The sequence below is a fragment of the Biomphalaria glabrata genome, chromosome 2, assembly GCF_947242115.1.
Source record: "Biomphalaria glabrata chromosome 2, xgBioGlab47.1, whole genome shotgun sequence".
NCBI lineage: Eukaryota > Metazoa > Mollusca > Gastropoda > Planorbidae > Biomphalaria > Biomphalaria glabrata.
This window is the reverse complement of record NC_074712.1, coordinates 58,082,426-58,106,925: the sequence shown is the minus strand read 5'-3', so window position 1 is coordinate 58,106,925 and position 24,500 is coordinate 58,082,426. Positions and strand designations below refer to the sequence as shown.

Genomic DNA, 24,500 nt, shown 5'->3' with positions numbered 1-24,500 from the left:
CCCAGTTCTCGATCTCGTAGTGGCAACGAGAGACAAGGCCCTAATCAAAAGGTACCTTCTGCTACGTCAGCGCCTATGAATGGAGTGAAATGGAGTGTTTGGCAGGACAAAAGCCGGTGGAGAGTGGCAATGAGAATGGAAGAAATGTATGAATGCTTAGAGGTGGAGTTAGTGCCGCAACGCTTTCTTATATATCTAGGTGACAGATCTAGAATTCTTAATGACATAGATATACCGTAAGTAAGAATGCAATCTATGGATAGCGTATTGTATATAGCACTTTTATTGATAATGGGCAGTACAAAAATAGAATAGTTCATGCCACGACAAATAATCAAGTCTATGCCTGGCATACTAAAGAAAGGTTAAAAGGTTACTTACAAAATGTACGAATAAATATGACAGAGCTACATTAGCCGCCTTTACAGTGGCATAGTTAGGGATTTAGGGGTCCTGCATTCAGGGCCGGTCTTACAGATTGCGGTGCCCTATGCGAAACGAATAGCCTATTCTGGGTTGTGATAAGGATAATAAGTCAAAATTAAGATTTTCTATTAGAAAATTAATTCATCTTTGCATTTTATTCATACTTTACTAAGTACAAAATCACTATCAAATTAACTTTATGAGCCATCTACAGTAGATGGTAGTTTTTCAACAAAAAGCTGATAAACATTCAGATCTGCCTTTTAGATATACGATCGTTAGCAAAATATCGCTTTTTTTGAAGAGGTCGAGATAGATTTAGATCTATATTTGTATGCCAGTGCCAGTAAAGTAAATTAAGAATTTGAACTTCTTGTTTTGGTTAAGATTCTCCTTATTATTACATTTTTATTAAATGAAAGCTGACAATGCCGTTTTTTTTTTTTAATTGCTAGTAGGATTGGCGTTTTCCATATTAAATGACACCCAGAAATGACAATTTTGTCTGTTTTTAAGGATATTTGCATAATTTTTCAGAAAATTTTAATAATTTCAGGAGATTTTCATGATTTTTTCGTATATTTTACAATTCAGGAGAATTCCAAAAACCTTTTTAATAATAAGTTTAAATGGTTTATTTTAATAATTTACACCTAGAATTTGCGCGGGGCCTAGTGCGGCCGCATAGTTTGCAGTGGCCTAAGATTGGCCCTGCCTGCATTTAAACATTCGACATCATGACATGAGATAATGGCGTAATATTTAATGTAAAAACAAATTTCAGACACTTATTTAGGGGACCCCTCAAGTGGGGGCCCGGGGTGATTTTCAAATTTGGACCCCTTTTCTCCCACCCTAGCTACGCCGCTGCGCCATTGATATGGGTCAACGGGGCATTAACTTCCGGCTTACATCGACACCCCACGAATAAGATAGTCTTGTCCGACAAGAACAAGAACGACGACATGAACACAAGCGTAGGACGTCCACATCTTTCCATGTGGAAACTACGTCTGTGAAGTATAAGAGTACAAAGTTTCCGCTCAGAACTAGCGCTCAATGCCGACACACGATGTAAAGCTCATCTGTTTCCATGCTAACGGATAACGAGGGTGTCGTGAGTCCTGCACAACGATCAATCCTCTTAACTTTACCCAACTTAAGACTAACGGGCGTCCTGAAACGTAGAACTGAAGGGCGTCCTAAAACGTATGACTAAAGCGCGTCCTAAAACTTATGACAAAAGGGCGTCCTAAAACTTATGACTAAAGGGCGTCCTAAAACTTATGACTAAAAGGCGTCCTAAAACTTATGACTAAAAGGCGTCCTAAAACTTATGACAAAAGGGCGTCCTAAAAATGACGAAATTAAAAAAAAAAAGCAGTGGGATTCAAACCTCTCGATTCGGAAACTAATTACTTGACCACTCTATCTCGAGGCTTTATAAGATAAAAAAATATACATTGTTATTTAGATATATTCTACAAATAAAATGAATATTTGTGCATATTGTTTGTTGTTTTAGTGTTTGTATAACTATGGCTAAAAGGGTAGGGAACGAGAATGGAAAAAACAACAAACAAGTAAAATATTTAAAAACTACTTTTGTAAAAAGACAATTCCTCCTGTATAAAGTTGATGACATTTTCTAAAAGCAATTACTTCTCTCTTACTCACTAAAGAAATGATAGCGTATCTCTACATCTACTCATATATACATATACAATTCAAGTTTGGCGGGCCAGACATGGCAACATTAGAAGACAGTAGTCTAAGCTGGGATACTGGATCTAGACATATGGTATAGATATATTCTATAGAAGATTCTAGTTTGTGATAAGGCCTATAGATTCAGACTTAGAAAAACAGTACGCAAAGTATTTCTGAACGTCTGTTTCTTTAGTTAACTCTTGAATGAAGACATGCAGGAATATGACAGTGTTTAGACCCCGAGACCAAATTTAAGTTTACAAGATAAAATTTGATAAATTATAACGGTCAAACCAGAGTTTTCCCTGTCTGGTCAATTAGCTAGTCATTCTTTTCCCAAAGATATAAATAAACTGTCAAATCACTAGGAAAATATTTAAAGCCTTTTTTTTTAATCCTTATACACCCACCCTTTGCTTCACGTGAAGAATCCACAAGCTGATAAGAAGAGTTGCAGAAAAAAAATTAAGTTGGCAGGCACTAAGGAGTTGGGTTACAAAAAAGTATTTAAGTATCTTTTCACTTAGACTTACCCACGAACTTCTAGAGGTGTGAGAACCACTTCTGAAGTCGGCAGAGCTTGAGATCCTGTGGACACTGACAAGCCCGAGAGAGGATGAAGAACTGGAGGAAGTGGCTGGAGCTGACTTGGGAACTGAGGAGTCGTTCCAACCAAAGAAGATCCACTCGCCACGCTGCTGCTAAAGGAGCTGAACGACTCGTGCCGTCTGCTTTGGCGTCTGCTTGGGACTTTTGGGCCGGGTCCGATTTGAGCCGCGGAGCCGAAATGGAAAGAATAGGTGTTGGAATACGCCGGCGGAGATGGGACAAGCCCTTTGGGTGATGAGATCTTAAAGGAGCTCTGGAAGAGACTGGACGTGGCTGCCCCGCGTTTGGACTGCCCACTGGTGCTACTCGTTATGGAGGTGACTGTTGCGGACTTTTTCAAGAGAGGGTCCTCCTCGGATGGCCACTGCGGCAGCAAGGACAAGTGGTACACTGTGGTGACTGTAACCTCTGGCTCACAGTGACCCTCCCTGACCAAGACAGTCTTGTCCGGACCGGCTCCATGAGACGGTCCGGTCATTAACACCTTGCAGAGATACGCTATTGAACAGTGAAGAAAGTCTTCTTTTTCTTACTTGGAGGCATTGTCCGTCTTTAACCTGAATATCTGAATGATCCTCATGTGTTTGCCCTCATGTACTGAGCAATACATTAAAAAAAAAACTGAACGGCCTTTCTGAAAACTGAACTAGGACCACTTAATGTCAACAAATAATATACTTCTGTACCATTGTACTGACATCATGTGATTTTTTGTCTCTACGAGAGACGGTACACACGAAAAGGGAAGACAAGCTTCAAATAAAGAAAACTGTCTGTTAATACAATTAAAGTTTTAGTTGTTGTTTTATTGTTGTTTATCAATCAATCAATCAACCAACCAATATATCTATCTATATGTCTATCCAACTATCTATCTATCAATCTATCTATCTATCTCTCTATCCAACTATCTATCTATCTATCTATCTATCTATCTATCCAACTATCTATCTATCTATCTATCTATCTATCTATCTATCTATCTATCTATCTACCTTTCCAACTATTTACTTATCCTATTTACTGGATGGCTGCCTGGTCGTGCGGTTTGCACGCTGGACTGTCGTTCAGATTCATCGATGGTCCCGGGTTCAAACCCTACCCGCTCCCATCCCCCGTCGTCCTGCGGGAGGTTTGGACTAGGAAGTAATTATCTTCAACTCTGAAGGAACATCCGAAACATATAAAACAATTATCTATCTATAAAATGTTCAATTGTATTATCAATTGTACTATGTAATATCTACTAGAGATCTCTAAACAATAACCACAGAACACAATACATGTATAGGTACTACTATGATTGACAGTAATCCGAATACGAAAGAAATCACGTGCGTGTTCTAGACTTGGAAGTACCGATGTATGGATGTCCAGTGTAGGTGGGGTAGGCCTGTGAATTGTCACAAAACAAACACGACTCATGACACTCACTCTGTGGCACTAGCACAGCGACAGCACTTGAGACATCGCCAGCCACAGGCTGATGACGCTTCGCCCCCGTAGCCTGGCAGATAAAAGGAAGATACCTGGCAATGAAGGCAGGGGGAAAAAAGGGAAGGGGGTGTGGAATCCTGAGGACTGTCACCGTAGCGAGACAGAAAGAAGCTTAGGCTCCCTGGGGTGGGGGGGGGCATGTGCGGAGAAAGTGTCCGTTCGAGGGGGGAGGGGGACAATTCTAACGGATCGATTGGTTCTGATGCCGTGTGGCAGTTTAGTCAAAGAGAAAACGTGTCGGACAATACGTCATCCGCGGGGGGTCAGAGGTCAGGAACGTTCTGTAGATTCGCAGCGACCTAAAAGTCAAAGACTTAGCTCCGAGAGAAGTAAAGCAACACTATATTGGGACCATTATTTGGATCCCCTTTCGGACAGGACACACACAAAAAAATATGTCGGTATTCATTATGGAGTGGGTAAATTGTATTATATCGACAACACTAACAGAAATGAAGAACTGAAAGCTGAAAAAGTTTATTTCTATTGTTTATGTTCGTGCTCATCCCTGAGGTAGAAACGTCTTGAAAACAGCACTAGGCCTACTATTGGCTTTTACAGAGTGAAATATTGGAAATAAAGTCTATTGAAATCTATTAATTTCGTCACATGACTTTTATTTTTAGATTCTAATAGGCCTGCACTTGCCTACTATTGCAAAATAATTACAGCTAAAGAGAAAGTTATTGTTCCAGTGCCGCTAGCTAACAACAACAAAGACAATGAATTGAGTTTGTGTCACATGCAAACTCTAGGTCGGCCCATGAGGGTCAGTTGTACTAATGCATTACATTCTAAAGAGGCTGATGTCCTATCAGTAGCTGAAGAGCAAGATCTGCTTTTAAATGTTCTTTAAAAATGTGTATACTTGTTTACGTAATACATTCCTACTTGTTTTTTTTAACAAGGGTGCACGCCTTCCGAGAGCCATAAATAGTTGTTGCACCTGTGATCATATATTTAATATCTGTATTTGATTTGTATTGCATTCAACTGATTGGTCGATATAGAGTGTCATGCACATGCAACGCTATACAGTAGTTTATGTTGTAATTGATTATATCCTGTTTTAAAAATAGAATATGTTTTATTTGTTTTAATCGTATGTTAATCTTGTTATAAAAATAGTATATGTTTTATTACACTTACTAACTTTGTTTTAAAAATAGTATATGTTTTATTACACTTACTAACTTTGTTTTAAAAATAGTATATGTTTTATTTGTTTTAATCTAATGTTAATCTTGTTTTAAAAATAGTATATGTTTTATTACAGTTACTAACTTTGTTATAAAAATAGTATATGTTTTATTTCACTTATCAATCAAGTTTTTAAAAATAGTATATGTTTTATTTGACTTAATCTTGTTTTAAAAATAGTATATGTTTTATTTGACTTTATAATCTTGTTATAAAAAATAGTATAAATCTTGTTTTAAAAATAGTATATATTTTATTTCCCCGATATTCTTGTTATACAAATAGTATATGTTTTATTTAGCTTAATTTTGTTTTAAAAATATTTTATGTTTTATTTGACTTATTAATCATGTTTTAAAAATAGTATACGTTTTTTTTGACTTAATAATCTTGTTAGAAAAACAGTATGTCTGCATAAGGTATTTTAAAAAGGATTCGCAATACAAAAAGTAGCCGCTGCACCTGCACAGATCACTACAAGGGAAATGGAGAAATGAGATTTTCAATAGCGCTTTTAGTTTTGTAGGATCTCTAAACGTGACAGACAGACGGAGAAAGACAATAATGGTGGTGTGTTGTTTTTAAGCATTTAGCTTGGAGAGTTCGTTGGAAGACAAGAATAGACTAGTATCTCTCATTGTCACCGAATGTCTCACTGTAGTCAAATATGAACATGCAGGCTGTCAAATGTCATGCTTTGAGAGGCATGAGTAATAGTAGATATAGGCATGTATAGGTGTGTGTGTGGGGGGGGGGAGGTTGCTTGTAAGTGTACGAAAGTGTATACATATGTAAGCATTTTAAAACAAAAACTAAAGGGAAGTAATATGGGGATTTCTAAACTGATTGTTGCTACGTGAGACTTGGTCCTAACAGACTGGATTCTCTCCCCCTAAGTAAAAGAACATTCAAAATGGCCCCCAGTCAAGTCTTCCTATTCGGTTCTCCCCCCGTCGAGTCGTGTTAAGCCCCAACAATGACAAGACAATAATGAAGGTGAATGATCCATGGAGAAGAAATCCAGTCAATGCAACAAGAAGACAAGAACTAGTAGATTAAGGACCTGGCCATTGTTCGATAATCACTGATACAAGGTGACTACAAAACAGGCTGAGATTCAAGTCATCGGAAGTCAACAAAGGTGGTTCTAATAAGGTCAACAAAAAGTTTGCCTTTAGGATACACAAAATAGTGTCAGTGAGTTCAATAAACTTCAATGGCGGTTTACAAACGTTGTACATCAAGGTTAAAAAAATGTGTGTATTACAGGCAGAAAAGGTGTGTATAACAGGTAAAAAGTGTTTATTGCAGGTAGATAAAAGTGTGTATCGCAGGTAAAAAAAAAGGTGTATATTGCAGGTAAAAGGTGTATATTGTAGGTAAAAAGGTGTGTATCACAGGTAAAAAGGTGTGTATTAGTGGTAAAAAATAAGGTGTGTATTACAGGTAAAAAGGTGTGTATTACAGGTAAAAAGGTGTGTATCACTGGTTAAAAAAGGTGTGTAATACAGGCAAAAAAGGTGTATTACAGAAAAAAGGTGTGTATTACAGGCAAAAAAGGTGTATTACAGGTTAAAAAGGTGTGTATTACAGGTAAAAAGGTGTGTATCACAGGAAAAAAGGTGTATTACAGGTAAAAAGGTGTGTATTACAAGTAAAACTGTGTGTATTACATGTAAAAAGGTGTGTATTACAGTTTAAAAGGTGTGTATTACAGGTTAAAAAAAGGTGTGTATTACATGTTTAAAAAATGGTGTGTATTACAGGTTAAAAATATTGTGTGTATTACAAGTAAAAAGGTGTGTTTTACAGGTAAAAAGGTGTGTATTAGTGGTACAAAATGAGGTGTGTATTACAGGTGTAAAAAAGTGTGTATTTACGTGGGTATTATAACCATGTGTATTTTGGTCAACAAATATGAGCAGGCAAAAAAAAAAAAAAGGTGAGCAATCAGGTCAAAATGGCGTGAGTTCAGGTGAAAAAAAGGTGTATATTAAGGTCAACTGAAGTGTGTATGGAATGAGTAACGAGCTCAAGAAATGTGTTCAGACGTACAACCGGTTCCACTTCAGTTCAATATGACAAACAAAAACATCAAGTCCCAACTAAGTTGATAAAAGGTAAATACAACAATGAAACTGGAAGCAGAAGGTTAGACCTACAAATAATCTCTTCTCTCTGTCTGTCTCTCTCTCACTCTCTCTTTCTCTCTACAGTTGTCATGGTTACAGTGTGTGGATACATTGTTTCTATCGCTGTACAAACCAATACGCTGGTCTATAAATAGAAAGCTTTGGAAATCAATGTCACGTGTCACAAATATCTTGTAGCTCATTTGACAAATAGAAATAGTCCCGTATCGTCTCTGTCTTGTTATAAACAGAACCAGAAACGTCTTCGTGATACAAAAAAAAAGACAAAACTTTTTTTTTTCTGGAGCAGTCACCATTAAAAAAAAACAAAAGTATATATATATATATATATATATATATATATATATATAAACAAGTTTAATATAATTTTTTTTAAAGCAAAGCTTATCTAAATGAAAGAACTGTACATTTACAGCCTTAAATACTTAAAGATATATTGCTCTTTTTCTATATCAAATTTAAATAATTAATTACTAATGATATATTAATTAATTGGTGATGGTTTTTAGTGAATCATGTTTTGTACGTTACAATGATTAATTTTGAAAAGTTCCAGCTTGATCCGAGAATGGGAAGTGTACACAATGTGTACCAGACAGAGAGACGGAACGAAGTTTATATAAGCTTAGCAATGAAAATAGAACAGTGTTGGCCTAATTGTTTTGTAAGCTCTGATGTCCAACACGACATAGGGCCACTAGATCGAAATGGTATACATATTTTAAAGTGATTTTTTTATTTCTAATACAAGAGGGATGTAACGAAGGAATTGCTTGGATACAAACGTGTCTGTCAGCATGTGTCTGTCTGCATGTGTCTGTCTGCATGTGTCTGTACTTCAGGTTCAGGAGACTCAGCACGGAACACCAGGTAGAAACAACAATGAAAGTGACTAATTTTGTGTAGGTCTACCATTTGAAACTGTCAGGTAGAGTTGAGGTACTTGAAAATCTCGGCCAGTAAAAGCGAACAAGAGTTCCCTCTCACCGGCCTGATTGCTCAATAGACAGAGTGTTCTATTTGGAAGAGTGTCATACAAGTGTTTATATTGACACTGTCATTTCCAGTGACACGGTCACTTTAGACTCGCGGACTAGAGACGCGACCGAAGGCCGTATACACTGGGAATTACTGACATTTTCCTTTTCTATTCCAGGCTGACTTTGCAGGACACGCCATTTATGAAACGGACCCTTGAGTGATGGCGCCTAGATTGTTGTCTAAGGTTGTGGGAGTTCTTTTACAATTGGCGCAGTGCATTAGGAATTCTCTCTTGAGTCCTACTTAGGCACAAGTCACAGTTTACATCCGCATCTCTCATTAAGTAGCAGTTATTATTCTTATTTCGATAGCAAACGAAGTAATTAACCACCAATAATTAATTCACTAATTGGTTAATTTTTTTGATTGATTCATGTCTTGTTAAGAACAAAGAATAATTGCGGAAACTTTCAACTTGACCCGAGATTGGGTGTGGGAGAAAAAATATGTTCAAACTTTTTACAAGATAGACAAGAGTTGATATAAGCTTTGCAAACACGACCATATTTAATGCTGGGCCGAGGACAATGTCTCAAGATTGGTGTCATAAGTATAACTTGAGCTTTGTGTAACTCAATGCTTGGGTTTGTTCAGATGAGCGAGCGCCTCTCTGCTAGATCACTTGAAGCAAATAGTAACCTGACCCGTTGATCGATACAACAACACTCGTCGTACGATGCATTAAAATCTTGAAGAATGACTCCATGACAGTAACAGGAGATCCCATTGGACCGAGCACTACGAAACAGAATGATTAGAGGTGAATATAAATCATAACGATAGCACTGTGCGTAGAGTCCACAGAGAGAGATAAGCCTATAGATATTTGTCATGTATACTCAAAGAGATTGCTGGTGCATATTTTATAATCATTCTTTCTGAAATAAACATCGTGTGACTTCATTTAATCGGCTTGCATGAAATGATTAGTAAAACAAGTAATAATCTCCGAATCTTGATATTACAAAATAAATTACAATTTATCTATATTGTAGTGAATAGCATAGTGTTTATTTTAGAACACCTCGACAATGTAGCTTTCTATATTTATTTTAGAACCACTCTATGATGTAAGGTATTTATTTATTTATCTAAAAAAAAAAACAAATAGCGACAAACTGAGGGTCAATAAATTCTGAGAATTACACATTTAAAAAAATAATAGATAAAACATTTTTTTAATGACACAAAAACACCTTACGAGCAGGAAATATGCCATGCCGCGATGCGGCGTCCTTAGCAACGAGCAATCAACCAACCAAAATATTTGGAGAAGAGATTGTTGTATCCATGGACGGGTCTAGGGCCATTGATGGGGCGTGCAGGGGGAGGGGTCAGGAAATCAATACTGCGGCATACACACACACCCACACTCGGTGTGTACATTCAGAAAAATAAATGTACCGGGGTGAACGGACCAAAGAAACGGAACAACAGAGAGAGAAAAAAGAAGCGCCAAGTAGATGGGAACGTCTTTACGGACAAGTTCGACAATTTAAATATGGCGAGAGCCTTTCGTCTGCTCGGAGATACAGAGAACCAGGTAAACGAAAGCTAGGGGGAAGTTGACGTCTGCTAGCATTCAAACCACTGCCTGGGCAGCACTATATTGGAAAGATTTCAAATTGGTTTTTTAAAAGTGTGCACTTCAATGCACATAGGGCGGCGGAGATAAATTGAGATTAGCTATTTAGCACGACCAGACTTCATATTTAGCTTGAATCAGTGTGTTCAAAATGGAGACAAGAGCGAAGAAAACTAAATAGACAAATCGTGGTCCCGATTTAACCCAAAGAGAGTGCAAAATCTATTTTTAGACAAGGAAGTGAGAGCAGGGCAGTGTGGGAAGCACACAATGTTTGAATGGCCGTCACATCAAGGTTATTCGCTATTGGTTTGTTTAACCTCCAAGCGGACCAATGAAAACAAGTTTCTCAAGCCAGCGTGAAAATGCTTATTACCATGACAACGTGTAAACAAAACATGATTGTATCAAAACGTTGTTGTTGTTTTTTCCCTCTATCTCTTAAAACTCTATATCTATAAAAAAAAATATTAAAAAACACTGTAAAATCAAAGACTGAATTGGAACAAAGTGAGAATAAAAATACAGAACAATCAATATTTTTAACGGATCATAAATATTCAAGAATTTCTGAGCAGGAAAAAGCATTCTGACGGCAATGAACATTAGCAATTAAAAAAAGGGAAAAGTGTTTTAGATCTACTTCAGTTGGATTCACACGTAGAGCGTAACCATATCTGGCAATCTTCGGTGAGAACTAACAATCTACAATCTAAAAGAAAACCGGAAGCGGACATATCGAATATCACACGAGAAAGTGGGGGTAGAAAGTATCTTTAAGTAAATACTAGAGTCTAGATTTAGCGATTTTTTTATTCAAACAAGTTTTGTTTCTAACCTCACTTGAAATGAAATAATTGATCTCTAACGACATATTCTGCTAGGACATTATTTATACTAACATAAATTATTGAAACATGTTTTACAAAATGTTGAATGGGATGTCAGTCAATCAGCTGTTTCGGCAGCCATTCTCTGACAATCATTCTTGCAATATTGATGTTAATGGTTTATTAATGTAAACACCCCAAGGTAAACCCGTCTGTTGCAAGCTGTGATTGAGTCCTACTTAGGCACAAGTCACAGTTTACATTGAGACATTTGAGCAGTTTCACACTGACAAATACAAAGGAAAGCTTAAAAGGTTTGTGTCACACGCTGGGGCAGGTTTGTAGTTGGCAGCAAATTTTTTTTTCAAGGGGAAAAAACTCTCAATGCTCTTCTCAAGCCTTAAAGAAGTTTTTAAATGACAAAAAAAATAAAAAATTCCTTTAATCCTATTACATCACTGTCTTCAAAGTTGTATCTGTCAATGTTTTGATTTTCTAGAGCTTCTTCATACAAGTAAAAAGACAGACAAGAACATTGACAAACATTGACACAGACTTACACTTTAAAGAAGAACATTTTAGAAATGGAAAAAAAAAGTCTCCACGGCGAAAACAGCAATGCTATGTATTTTTTTCAAACATGAGTGGAATTTTTATACGTGAAACGACGTGACATGAGTGACACTGTGAAAGTTACAATAAAGACATTCACCAGAAAAACACAGGGAACTTTAACCTTCCAGCATAGAAAAATATCAAAACATTTTGGAAGGACTTCCAAAAAAAAAAAAAAATTAAAAAAATTCTTATTTCTTTTTCCGTTTTGTAGGACAAACGCATACAAGACCTTAGTGCCAAGTCAGCATCAAGCAGACAATAAAAAAAAAAAAGCATTCGTTGTAGGACTTCACTTGAGCTGATCTCATTGGAGGACACTGACAAAACTGTTTAATCTCATCAAACCAGTACATGTTCATTCACTGACAACTAACAGCTTCGAGTTGGCAGAGCTGTAGCTGTCGGGATCACAGGTCTGTATGACGTGGCAACAGTCTATTGGTCTAAACTGCCCACATGTTGTGACGTTGCGGGTCAATGTTCAGGCCTTCTGTAACGAACGGTCTCCCCTGGATGCAACAAAGTGGGCATTGCATTTTTTTTCTTCATCTCCGAAATGAAATCTAAAAATAGACCCTCAGGTTTTAAAGAAGAGTAACTCGTGCTAAGTAAAAAGAAATCTGAGATTGCCATTAGGTATTTTCCCTTTAAACTAAACACATAGACATAAATAAATATAGACTGGTCAATTAAAGAGTTTTATGAAACGAAAATTTGTGACTTGCAATTTTGTGTACTTTATTAAACAGCATTTATGAGCAGTATAAAAGTTAAGTATTCATATCTATACACACCTATATATATTGTAAATAAGGAGGCAGTGTAGTTTTGTTTAATCTCTAAGAATGAAGATCATGCAACTTTTCATATTTCGGAAATCCGAATACAATAGATATACATGTTTTCAAGTTACATGAAGTTACTTCCTTTTTCCAGTCTATATTTATTTATGTCTATGACTAAACAATGTTAAGGAGACTAAAATGAGCTTTCATGTTGCCAACTAAACTAGAAAAAAAAGATTGAAGTAGAAATGGAAAAACTTAGAATTTTGTTTTTCAACAGTGCTAAAAAGTGCTGAAACAATTATCCAATACCTTGAAACATGCAGAGCTTACCAACCCTTCCTGTATTCTGTACACCGGATACACCAAAAGGTCTGCTATAATTTCCAACTAAATATGAGAAACTCCAATACAGAGAGGCCCATCCCTGATTCCTATTTTAGCTAGCATTTTAAAACATTGATAAACCAATCACACATAAATGTGTTTCCCGTGAGACAGTTTCCCGTTCAGTAGAGTAGCTTATATTAGTGCTACTACTGATCTTAAATCCTCTTTCTCAAAAACCCTGCTTTTTTGCTTAGTGCATACATGTCACCGTACAGGTCGAGAATTTGCGGTTTCCCAAACGGAGATGAGCAAGCCTGGGTCAGTCAAGAAGCTACATCAGCACGTATCAAACAAAAGTCTAAGCATCTTAGTCCAATGATGGGATGCCTGCTCTGTGAAACAGTTGTCTGCTAAGAGACTGCATTGATGACGACTCTAGCGGATAGATGAAACTACAAATTGTTGAATTGTAAATCTTTTATTATTAAAGTTAACTCATCGATATCATCCCCCCCCTCAAAAAAAATCCCCAGTGCAGCATGTCGATGTTAGGGGAAGAAGTCCCGGTTATCAATTGCCGGAACTGTCAACTCCCTGTTAAAGTAGAGATTAAGAAAAGACACACGTGCAGACATGCGCAGTGACAAAAAACTCAACAGAATCGAGTGTCCGTTGCATTTCATAGCCTGATCACGCACTTCCGGCTCCGACAGATCACTGTCGTTATCCCCCTTCGCTACACCAATAAACAGGCGCCAAGGCAGACGCCAATAAAAAAAATGTGATCCTCCTACATGCTGCAAGCTAACACAGACCGATGTCCACCTTGACCCTTGAAGAAGTTAGGACAGTCCGACAGTCTCTTGGGTGCATGCTAGATCAAGAAGAAAAACAAATTTCCCCTGAAAGAAACCAATCAAATTTTGAGGTCGTCAGTGAAGTTTATTTCCAGTCATAATCGGAGGCTCAATATAGATTGAAATTAGCGTGACCCTTTACAAGTATTGTCCAGAAACGCAAGCTCAAACTCTTGAAAGAAAAAAGTTTTACGTATCTGTAAAAATGTGGCCAGATTTGGTTGAGCAGAAGGCTAAGTCTAACACTTGCTTTAGCAAAAGGTATAGTCTAAGATTCACTAGCGTCCTAGTCTAATTTTAGTTTATGAAGTTTAGTTTACGTCTAAATTTACTTTGGTAAGGAGCCCTAGTCTAGTTTGGTAAGAAGCCCTAGACTACGTTTTGGTAAGGAGCTCTAGTCTAGGTTTCATCAGTGGATTAAAGACTTTCTGATAGGGAGAGAACAAACTGTAATAATAAATGGCTCTAAATCAACACCGATAACAGTAAACTCAGGTGTACCTCAAGGAACAGTCTTGGGTCCACTACTATTTTTAATTTACATAAATGATTTACCAAATTGCATTATTTCAGGAACAAAAGTCAGATTATTTGCAGACGATTGCATAATATATAGAACAATAAAAGCAACACAAGACACAGATATTTTACAAAGAGAATTAGATGAATTACAGAAATGGGAATCAAATTGGAGCATGTCTTTCCACCCAGAAAAATGTCAGTTGTTAAGAGTAACAAAAAAAACTAAAACAAATTAATTCCACTTATCTTATTCATGGCAAACCAGTAACACAGACTAAAAACGCAAAATACCTAGGTGTTATAATAAATGAAAAACTGTCATGGAATCCACATATTGACGAAACTACAAAAAAAATCAAACAAAGCATTAGGATTTATTAAAAGAAATTTCTATAAATCAAATAAGAACATAAAACTAAAATGTTATTTAACCTTGGTTAGGCCAATAATAGAATATGCATCCTCTGTTTGGGACCCCTCAACTCAAGAAAACATTAAGAAACTAGAACAGACACAAAATAGAGCAGTGCGATTCATAACAAACGAATATTCACATTTGACTAGAGTAACACCTTTAGTAAAATCACTAAATTTAGAAAGCCTTCAGGACAGAAGGCTCAAAAGTAAAGTAGCAATAATACATAAAACACTGAACAATAATCTTCAAATACAAAAACAAAATTTAATAAAATACTCTGAAAGACACAAAGATAAAGGCACATTCCTCGTCCCATATGCTAGGACAAATTTGTACAAATACTCCTTCTTCCCTAGTGCTATTAGAGCATGGAATGGGTTGCCTGAGCTAGCCAGGAAAACCAGTGACTTGGCAGAATTTAAGTCATTGGTTAATATGCATGACTAAATGCATGACGCGTAGGACGTAATCATCTTCTTTTTTGAAGTAACGTCTGTATTATATAAGATAAGGTTTAGTTTAAGAAGGAACTCTAGGTTTAGTTTAGGAAGGAGCTCTAGTCTGACTTCTGACAAGTCAAATATTTTCTGAAACAGGAACCATTGTCACGCAGCTCTACCATTGAAATCCATGTTCGAGACTATAAAATGAAAAGAAATTTTTTAAAAATATTTTTATTAAATTGTGTTTAGCTCTGAAAATAGTTTTCTTACATTTCAGACAGACATTACAACAAAATGTCGACCAAAAAGTGTATCAATATTTCTGTAACAAAACACACACACACACACACACACACACTGTATCCCCGTCTTGTTGACACCGAACCAATACTAAGCTCTATCCACCAGTTGAGCAGTAAGTCCACCTGGCTCTCTCTTTCCTACTTTGTCTTTCAAGTGCGTGCTTCAACACATAGTTAAGAGAGCTGTAAATTCTCCGCTTCCTTTACCACGTCCCTGTTTACAGCGTTTACAGAGTACTACGTACTTCACAAAGTGCAGGTTTATAGTGGAATTCAGTTTGTCCTTTTTTTTTCTTTGTTAATGGCTGTGTTGTTGTCGCAGGATTCATTCTATGCCATTCTGAATCTTGAAACCGTGAAGACCCGAAATAGAACCATCTTACTCTAGCTACATATCCACAAAATACTCGGGGGTTGAGTAGCGTTAGCATAATGTAACCCATCATATGCAACACTCAACATGAAAGTAGGTCCATGTTCTAAACAGAGAGATGCAATTCCACAAGATCAGGTTGATATCCTCACCACAAGATCAGGTTGATATCCTCACCACAAGATCAGGTTGATATCCTCACAATAAGATCAGGTTGATATCCTCATCACAAGATCAGGTTGATATCCTCACCAAAAGATCAGGTTGATATCCTCACCAAAAGATCTGGTTGATATCCTCACCACAAGATCAGATTGATATCCTCACGACAAGATCAGGTTGATATCCTCAACACAAGATCAGATTGATATCCTCACCACTAGATCAGGTTGATATCCTCACCAAAAGATCAGATTAATATCCTCACCACTAGATCAGGTTGATATCCTCACCAAAAGATCAGGTTGATATCCTCACCACAAGATCAGGTTGATATCCTCAACAAAAGATCAGATTGATATCCTCACCACTAGATCAGGTTGATATCCTCACCACAAGATCAGATAGATATCCTCACTCAAGATCAGGTTGATATCCTCACTCAAGATCAAGTTGATATCCTCACTCAAGATCAGGTTGATATCCTCACCACAAGATCAGGTCCTTAGCACTAGCTACTTGTGTATACCGGGGTATTCTTAAAATGCGGAAAGAAAATAATAAACCATAAAAATGGCATGATATGGAAAGCTACTAGACACCAAGGTGCCAGACTAGCACCTGCGGACCATATCCACCCCGTGACGAGGAGCTATTCGGTCCTTCAAAACTCTTAGACCTACAGTGCATAGTTGAAGCTGCTGATTGTCATTTTTAAATATTGACCTGATTTCTAGAAAGTAAAATGGTGACTGGTGGAAAAAATAAGTGTGAATTCCTCTAGCTTTGGTCAAAAACATTGTACGAATATGACATATATATATAATATATGTATAAACACACACACGCTCACACGCATACACACAAAGATTCGCAGTACCTGGCCAAACGTTCTAGCGTCATCAAAAAAACAGAACGACCTTGAACTCGATCATCTGGATGTGACCCTAACGATGTGTGAAAGCTGAGAGGATTGGAGGACACTGGTCACGTGATCACTTAGGGCTCCAACAAAAAAAGGGCGACAGAGAAATGAACATGCAACACATTTTGTCACCGGTTCATGAGAATTGCGCAATGATCTCTTGGTGGACAAACAAGAACAAAACAAGATTACAAAGGGCGAGTTTATGTTTTCATATAAAAACTCAAAGGCGGCCCATGAATATTAAGAATGGGGCCGCACCATCAGCTCCTTTAATTAAAGAAAATGTGTTGGCTGTCAGTTCAAATTTCTTTCATCATGCTGAAACTATTGCCATGGTTATTTTCTGTTATCGATAAAAGAAATGTCGGTTTGAGATTATCTAGAACCAATGGATGTTTTTAAAAATTGGTTGTAGCCCAAATTACCCAAATTGTTTTGATCCGCTATAAAGCTAATGGGGCCCAATATGAGAATGTCCCTAGGAAAGACAAAACGTGTCGAGATATGGATCCTACATGCAATGTGCGTTTTGAGTTGTTGTCTTTTGGGTTTGTTTTTAAATAAAGATAAACGTCTTCGTTAAATGTTAGCAGCGAACAAAGTAGAAAACATAAAAAGTAATAAAATATATTTTTTTAGAACTTTATTTTGACAATCGACAACAATGTTGGTACAAAATTACACGAAATTTATCATTCTCCCTTTAAATAAATCTTTACATTTTACGTATTGTTTTAAAAGTGTATTTTTTTTTGGGGGGGGGGGAATAAAACACTTGCATAATAATTGTCCAAACTAATCGGTTCGCTTTGAGAAGACAAACGGTAACCATTGTACCTAAAATGTTCTAGTCACAAAATATGGTGAACTCAGATTTTCAATGACATTTCTAGTATTCTGAAATCTAAATGTGACAGACAGACAGATAGACTAAACAAAACTTATAGCAGCTTGTCTCCCTAACGGGGCCGCTAATAACAATCCATAAGCAAGGTGACAATTTCATTCATTCAGCTCAGTGATCGCCCTTTCATCGGAATAAAAAAAAAAATCTAAACAAGGGGAGACCAGCGACTTTTCACACTCTATCAAACTTTAATGCTGTACGACGTCCGTGGGACAAGACTTCACAAGCTCTGGCCAGGTTCAAAGCCGTCTGCACTGGAAATAAGCAGATCGATATCTCCCACATTAGGGTCCAGGTGGAGTACATGGTAGAAATCGAAAGGGGCATAACCATGACTTTGTCCAACTGTGCAGGCTAACATACGTTGTCTACCCTAGTTGGATTTTTGCGTCTTCAAACTGTACTAATATTTCTTTATCTTGTACGTAGTTGTGTTTTTTTTAACCATATGGCTCATCCAGTGATGCCAAACCTAATTTGACCCGCGGGCCATTTTAATCTCCAGCACTCGAGTCGCGGGCCACATGAAAAGGTAATAAAAATAACAAGGTTACAAAGACAGTTTGTGTGAAGTCTTGTGTGGAAACACAAACTCAAAATCGGCCCCCGAAGTGGTCCACTCAGGCAGGCTTTAATATTTTCAAAAATAACATCCGAATGAAATTATATCAAACACAAATGACAGATAAGAATGGAAAAAGAAGGTTGACAGATCTTGACAGTCCAGAAGATCAAAGGATAGGTGAAAGTGAATGTAAAGTTAGATGTGAACCTGGACTAACTAGTTCCCCTTTCAGACCTTGTGGTCTATAGGGCAGATGATGTAAAGTTCATCTGTTTTTGTGGTCTACGGTTAACGAGGGTGTCATGTAGCCAGCACAACGACCAACCGCCTTTACTTTTCCCCAACTAATGTCAGGTACCCATTAGAGCTGGGTGGACTCCAAAGTTGAATATCTTAGTCTTTACCAGGATTCGAACCTGAGACCCCCAGCGCCTCCCCTGGCCTAACTGATGTCTTATAATTCATCTAATTGTTTTGAAAAGGCTCTCTCTCTTATTCGAATCCTCAACAATAAAAATAGGTAGGTATTTCTATATAAAGAAAATAAATAAAAAATGCAGTTTACAAGAATACTATTCGTTGTAAATTATGTTTAACTAATAATGTATACTAAATAGATTTTTTTCTCTTTAAAAAAATAGTAAACATTTGTTTGTGTGTAATTATAGTACTTAGTATAACAGACCTTACATAACTTAACAATACAAATATAAAAACAAACATTTTTGACAAACATCTACAACTGTTTGCATAAATATGTTAAAAATATGGAAAATAATTGTCTCCCCAAATAAAGAGCCTTAAGTGTTCGACTAGTTGTAAAAGTGGTGTATTTTTATGAAAAAAACTGCTTGCATAAGTGATTTTAAAAATTGGATTTTTCGCTTTCAGAAAAGAAAAAAGTAGCCGTTGCATCAGAACTTTGAATGGTCTAAAATATTGAGATGTCGGATTTTCACTCAGTGTGATCATATATTTAATATCTGTATTTGATTTGTATTGCATTCAACTGATTGGTCGATATAGAGTGTCATGCACATGCAACGCTATACAGTAGTTTATGTTGTAATTGATTATATCCTGTTTTAAAAATAGAATATGTTTTATTTGTTTTAATCGTATGTTAATCTTGTTATAAAAATAGTATATGTTTTATTACACTTACTAACTTTGTTTTAAAAATAGTATATGTTTTATTACACTTACTAACTTTGTTTTAAAAATAGTATATGTTTTATTTGTTTTAATCTAATGTTAATCTTGTTTTAAAAATAGTATATGTTTTATTACAGTTACTAACTTTGTTATAAAAATAGTATATGTTTTATTTCACTTATCAATCAAGTTTTTAAAAATAGTATATGTTTTATTTGACTTAATCTTGTTTTAAAAATAGTATATGTTTTATTTGACTTTATAATCTTGTTATAAAAAATAGTATAAATCTTGTTTTAAAAATAGTATATATTTTATTTCCCCGATATTCTTGTTATACAAATAGTATATGTTTTATTTAGCTTAATTTTGTTTTAAAAATATTTTATGTTTTATTTGACTTATTAATCATGTTTTAAAAATAGTATACGTTTTTTTTGACTTAATAATCTTGTTAGAAAAACAGTATGTCTGCATAAGGTATTTTAAAAAGGATTCGCAATACAAAAAGTAGCCGCTGCACCTGCACAGATCACTACAAGGGAAATGGAGAAATGAGATTTTCAATAGCGCTTTTAGTTTTGTAGGATCTCTAAACGTGACAGACAGACGGAGAAAGACAATAATGGTGGTGTGTTGTTTTTAAGCATTTAGCTTGGAGAGTTCGTTGGAAGACAAGAATAGACTAGTATCTCTCATTGTCACCGAATGTCTCACTGTAGTCAAATATGAACATGCAGGCTGTCAAATGTCATGCTTTGAGAGGCATGAGTAATAGTAGATATAGGCATGTATAGGTGTGTGTGTGGGGGGGGGGGAGGTTGCTTGTAAGTGTACGAAAGTGTATACATATGTAAGCATTTTAAAACAAAAACTAAAGGGAAGTAATATGGGGATTTCTAAACTGATTGTTGCTACGTGAGACTTGGTCCTAACAGACTGGATTCTCTCCCCCTAAGTAAAAGAACATTCAAAATGGCCCCCAGTCAAGTCTTCCTATTCGGTTCTCCCCCCGTCGAGTCGTGTTAAGCCCCAACAATGACAAGACAATAATGAAGGTGAATGATCCATGGAGAAGAAATCCAGTCAATGCAACAAGAAGACAAGAACTAGTAGATTAAGGACCTGGCCATTGTTCGATAATCACTGATACAAGGTGACTACAAAACAGGCTGAGATTCAAGTCATCGGAAGTCAACAAAGGTGGTTCTAATAAGGTCAACAAAAAGTTTGCCTTTAGGATACACAAAATAGTGTCAGTGAGTTCAATAAACTTCAATGGCGGTTTACAAACGTTGTACATCAAGGTTAAAAAAATGTGTGTATTACAGGCAGAAAAGGTGTGTATAACAGGTAAAAAGTGTTTATTGCAGGTAGATAAAAGTGTGTATCGCAGGTAAAAAAAAAGGTGTATATTGCAGGTAAAAGGTGTATATTGTAGGTAAAAAGGTGTGTATCACAGGTAAAAAGGTGTGTATTAGTGGTAAAAAATAAGGTGTGTATTACAGGTAAAAAGGTGTGTATTACAGGTAAAAAGGTGTGTATCACTGGTTAAAAAAGGTGTGTAATACAGGCAAAAAAGGTGTATTACAGAAAAAAGGTGTGTATTACAGGCAAAAAAGGTGTATTACAGGTTAAAAAGGTGTGTATTACAGGTAAAAAGGTGTGTATCACAGGAAAAAAGGTGTATTACAGGTAAAAAGGTGTGTATTACAAGTAAAACTGTGTGTATTACATGTAAAAAGGTGTGTATTACAGTTTAAAAGGTGTGTATTACAGGTTAAAAAAAGGTGTGTATTACATGTTTAAAAAATGGTGTGTATTACAGGTTAAAAATATTGTGTGTATTACAAGTAAAAAGGTGTGTTTTACAGGTAAAAAGGTGTGTATTAGTGGTACAAAATGAGGTGTGTATTACAGGTGTAAAAAAGTGTGTATTTACGTGGGTATTATAACCATGTGTATTTTGGTCAACAAATATGAGCAGGCAAAAAAAAAAAAAAGGTGAGCAATCAGGTCAAAATGGCGTGAGTTCAGGTGAAAAAAAGGTGTATATTAAGGTCAACTGAAGTGTGTATGGAATGAGTAACGAGCTCAAGAAATGTGTTCAGACGTACAACCGGTTCCACTTCAGTTCAATATGACAAACAAAAACATCAAGTCCCAACTAAGTTGATAAAAGGTAAATACAACAATGAAACTGGAAGCAGAAGGTTAGACCTACAAATAATCTCTTCTCTCTGTCTGTCTCTCTCTCACTCTCTCTTTCTCTCTACAGTTGTCATGGTTACAGTGTGTGGATACATTGTTTCTATCGCTGTACAAACCAATACGCTGGTCTATAAATAGAAAGCTTTGGAAATCAATGTCACGTGTCACAAATATCTTGTAGCTCATTTGACAAATAGAAATAGTCCCGTATCGTCTCTGTCTTGTTATAAACAGAACCAGAAACGTCTTCGTGATACAAAAAAAAAGACAAAACTTTTTTTTTTCTGGAGCAGTCACCATTAAAAAAAAACAAAAGTATATATATATATATATATATATATATATATATATATATAAACAAGTTTAATATAATTTTTTTTAAAGCAAAGCTTATCTAAATGAAAGAACTGTACATTTACAGCCTTAAATACTTAAAGATATATTGCTCTTTTTCTATATCAAATTTAAATAATTAATTACTAATGATATATTAATTAATTGGTGATGGTTTTTAGTGAATCATGTTTTGTACGTTACAATGATTAATTTTGAAAAGTTCCAGCTTGATCCGAGAATGGGAAGTGTACACAATGTGTACCAGACAGAGAGACGGAACGAAGTTTATATAAGCTTAGCAATGAAAATAGAACAGTGTTGGCCTAATTGTTTTGTAAGCTCTGATGTCCAACACGACATAGGGCCACTAGATCGAAATGGTATACATATTTTAAAGTGATTTTTTTATTTCTAATACAAGAGGGATGTAACGAAGGAATTGCTTGGATACAAACGTGTCTGTCAGCATGTGTCTGTCTGCATGTGTCTGTCTGCATGTGTCTGTACTTCAGGTTCAGGAGACTCAGCACGGAACACCAGGTAGAAACAACAATGAAAGTGACTAATTTTGTGTAGGTCTACCATTTGAAACTGTCAGGTAGAGTTGAGGTACTTGAAAATCTCGGCCAGTAAAAGCGAACAAGAGTTCCCTCTCACCGGCCTGATTGCTCAATAGACAGAGTGTTCTATTTGGAAGAGTGTCATACAAGTGTTTATATTGACACTGTCATTTCCAGTGACACGGTCACTTTAGACTCGCGGACTAGAGACGCGACCGAAGGCCGTATACACTGGGAATTACTGACATTTTCCTTTTCTATTCCAGGCTGACTTTGCAGGACACGCCATTTATGAAACGGACCCTTGAGTGATGGCGCCTAGATTGTTGTCTAAGGTTGTGGGAGTTCTTTTACAATTGGCGCAGTGCATTAGGAATTCTCTCTTGAGTCCTACTTAGGCACAAGTCACAGTTTACATCCGCATCTCTCATTAAGTAGCAGTTATTATTCTTATTTCGATAGCAAACGAAGTAATTAACCACCAATAATTAATTCACTAATTGGTTAATTTTTTTGATTGATTCATGTCTTGTTAAGAACAAAGAATAATTGCGGAAACTTTCAACTTGACCCGAGATTGGGTGTGGGAGAAAAAATATGTTCAAACTTTTTACAAGATAGACAAGAGTTGATATAAGCTTTGCAAACACGACCATATTTAATGCTGGGCCGAGGACAATGTCTCAAGATTGGTGTCATAAGTATAACTTGAGCTTTGTGTAACTCAATGCTTGGGTTTGTTCAGATGAGCGAGCGCCTCTCTGCTAGATCACTTGAAGCAAATAGTAACCTGACCCGTTGATCGATACAACAACACTCGTCGTACGATGCATTAAAATCTTGAAGAATGACTCCATGACAGTAACAGGAGATCCCATTGGACCGAGCACTACGAAACAGAATGATTAGAGGTGAATATAAATCATAACGATAGCACTGTGCGTAGAGTCCACAGAGAGAGATAAGCCTATAGATATTTGTCATGTATACTCAAAGAGATTGCTGGTGCATATTTTATAATCATTCTTTCTGAAATAAACATCGTGTGACTTCATTTAATCGGCTTGCATGAAATGATTAGTAAAACAAGTAATAATCTCCGAATCTTGATATTACAAAATAAATTACAATTTATCTATATTGTAGTGAATAGCATAGTGTTTATTTTAGAACACCTCGACAATGTAGCTTTCTATATTTATTTTAGAACCACTCTATGATGTAAGGTATTTATTTATTTATCTAAAAAAAAAAACAAATAGCGACAAACTGAGGGTCAATAAATTCTGAGAATTACACATTTAAAAAAATAATAGATAAAACATTTTTTTAATGACACAAAAACACCTTACGAGCAGGAAATATGCCATGCCGCGATGCGGCGTCCTTAGCAACGAGCAATCAACCAACCAAAATATTTGGAGAAGAGATTGTTGTATCCATGGACGGGTCTAGGGCCATTGATGGGGCGTGCAGGGGGAGGGGTCAGGAAATCAATACTGCGGCATACACACACACCCACACTCGGTGTGTACATTCAGAAAAATAAATGTACCGGGGTGAACGGACCAAAGAAACGGAACAACAGAGAGAGAAAAAAGAAGCGCCAAGTAGATGGGAACGTCTTTACGGACAAGTTCGACAATTTAAATATGGCGAGAGCCTTTCGTCTGCTCGGAGATACAGAGAACCAGGTAAACGAAAGCTAGGGGGAAGTTGACGTCTGCTAGCATTCAAACCACTGCCTGGGCAGCACTATATTGGAAAGATTTCAAATTGGTTTTTTAAAAGTGTGCACTTCAATGCACATAGGGCGGCGGAGATAAATTGAGATTAGCTATTTAGCACGACCAGACTTCATATTTAGCTTGAATCAGTGTGTTCAAAATGGAGACAAGAGCGAAGAAAACTAAATAGACAAATCGTGGTCCCGATTTAACCCAAAGAGAGTGCAAAATCTATTTTTAGACAAGGAAGTGA

The 24,500-nt window shown here is 36.4% G+C and overlaps 1 protein-coding gene across 5 annotated transcripts in view; it reads right to left on the bottom strand.

Moving 5' to 3' along the window:
* LOC106065614 (protein FAM149B1-like) overlaps positions 1-24,500 on the bottom strand; it is a 97,740-nt gene that overhangs the window by 40,081 nt on the left and 33,159 nt on the right. The window contains exon 1 of one of the 5 annotated variants that reach the window (XM_056021653.1): positions 2,670-3,606. The exons of the other annotated variants lie outside the window; for them this stretch is intronic. Coding sequence (XP_055877628.1) covers positions 2,670-3,223 — 554 coding nt within the window. The 5' untranslated portion in view covers positions 3,224-3,606. Of the gene's footprint in view, positions 1-2,669; positions 3,607-24,500 lie in introns of those variants that run through there. 5 annotated transcript variants of the gene reach the window in all.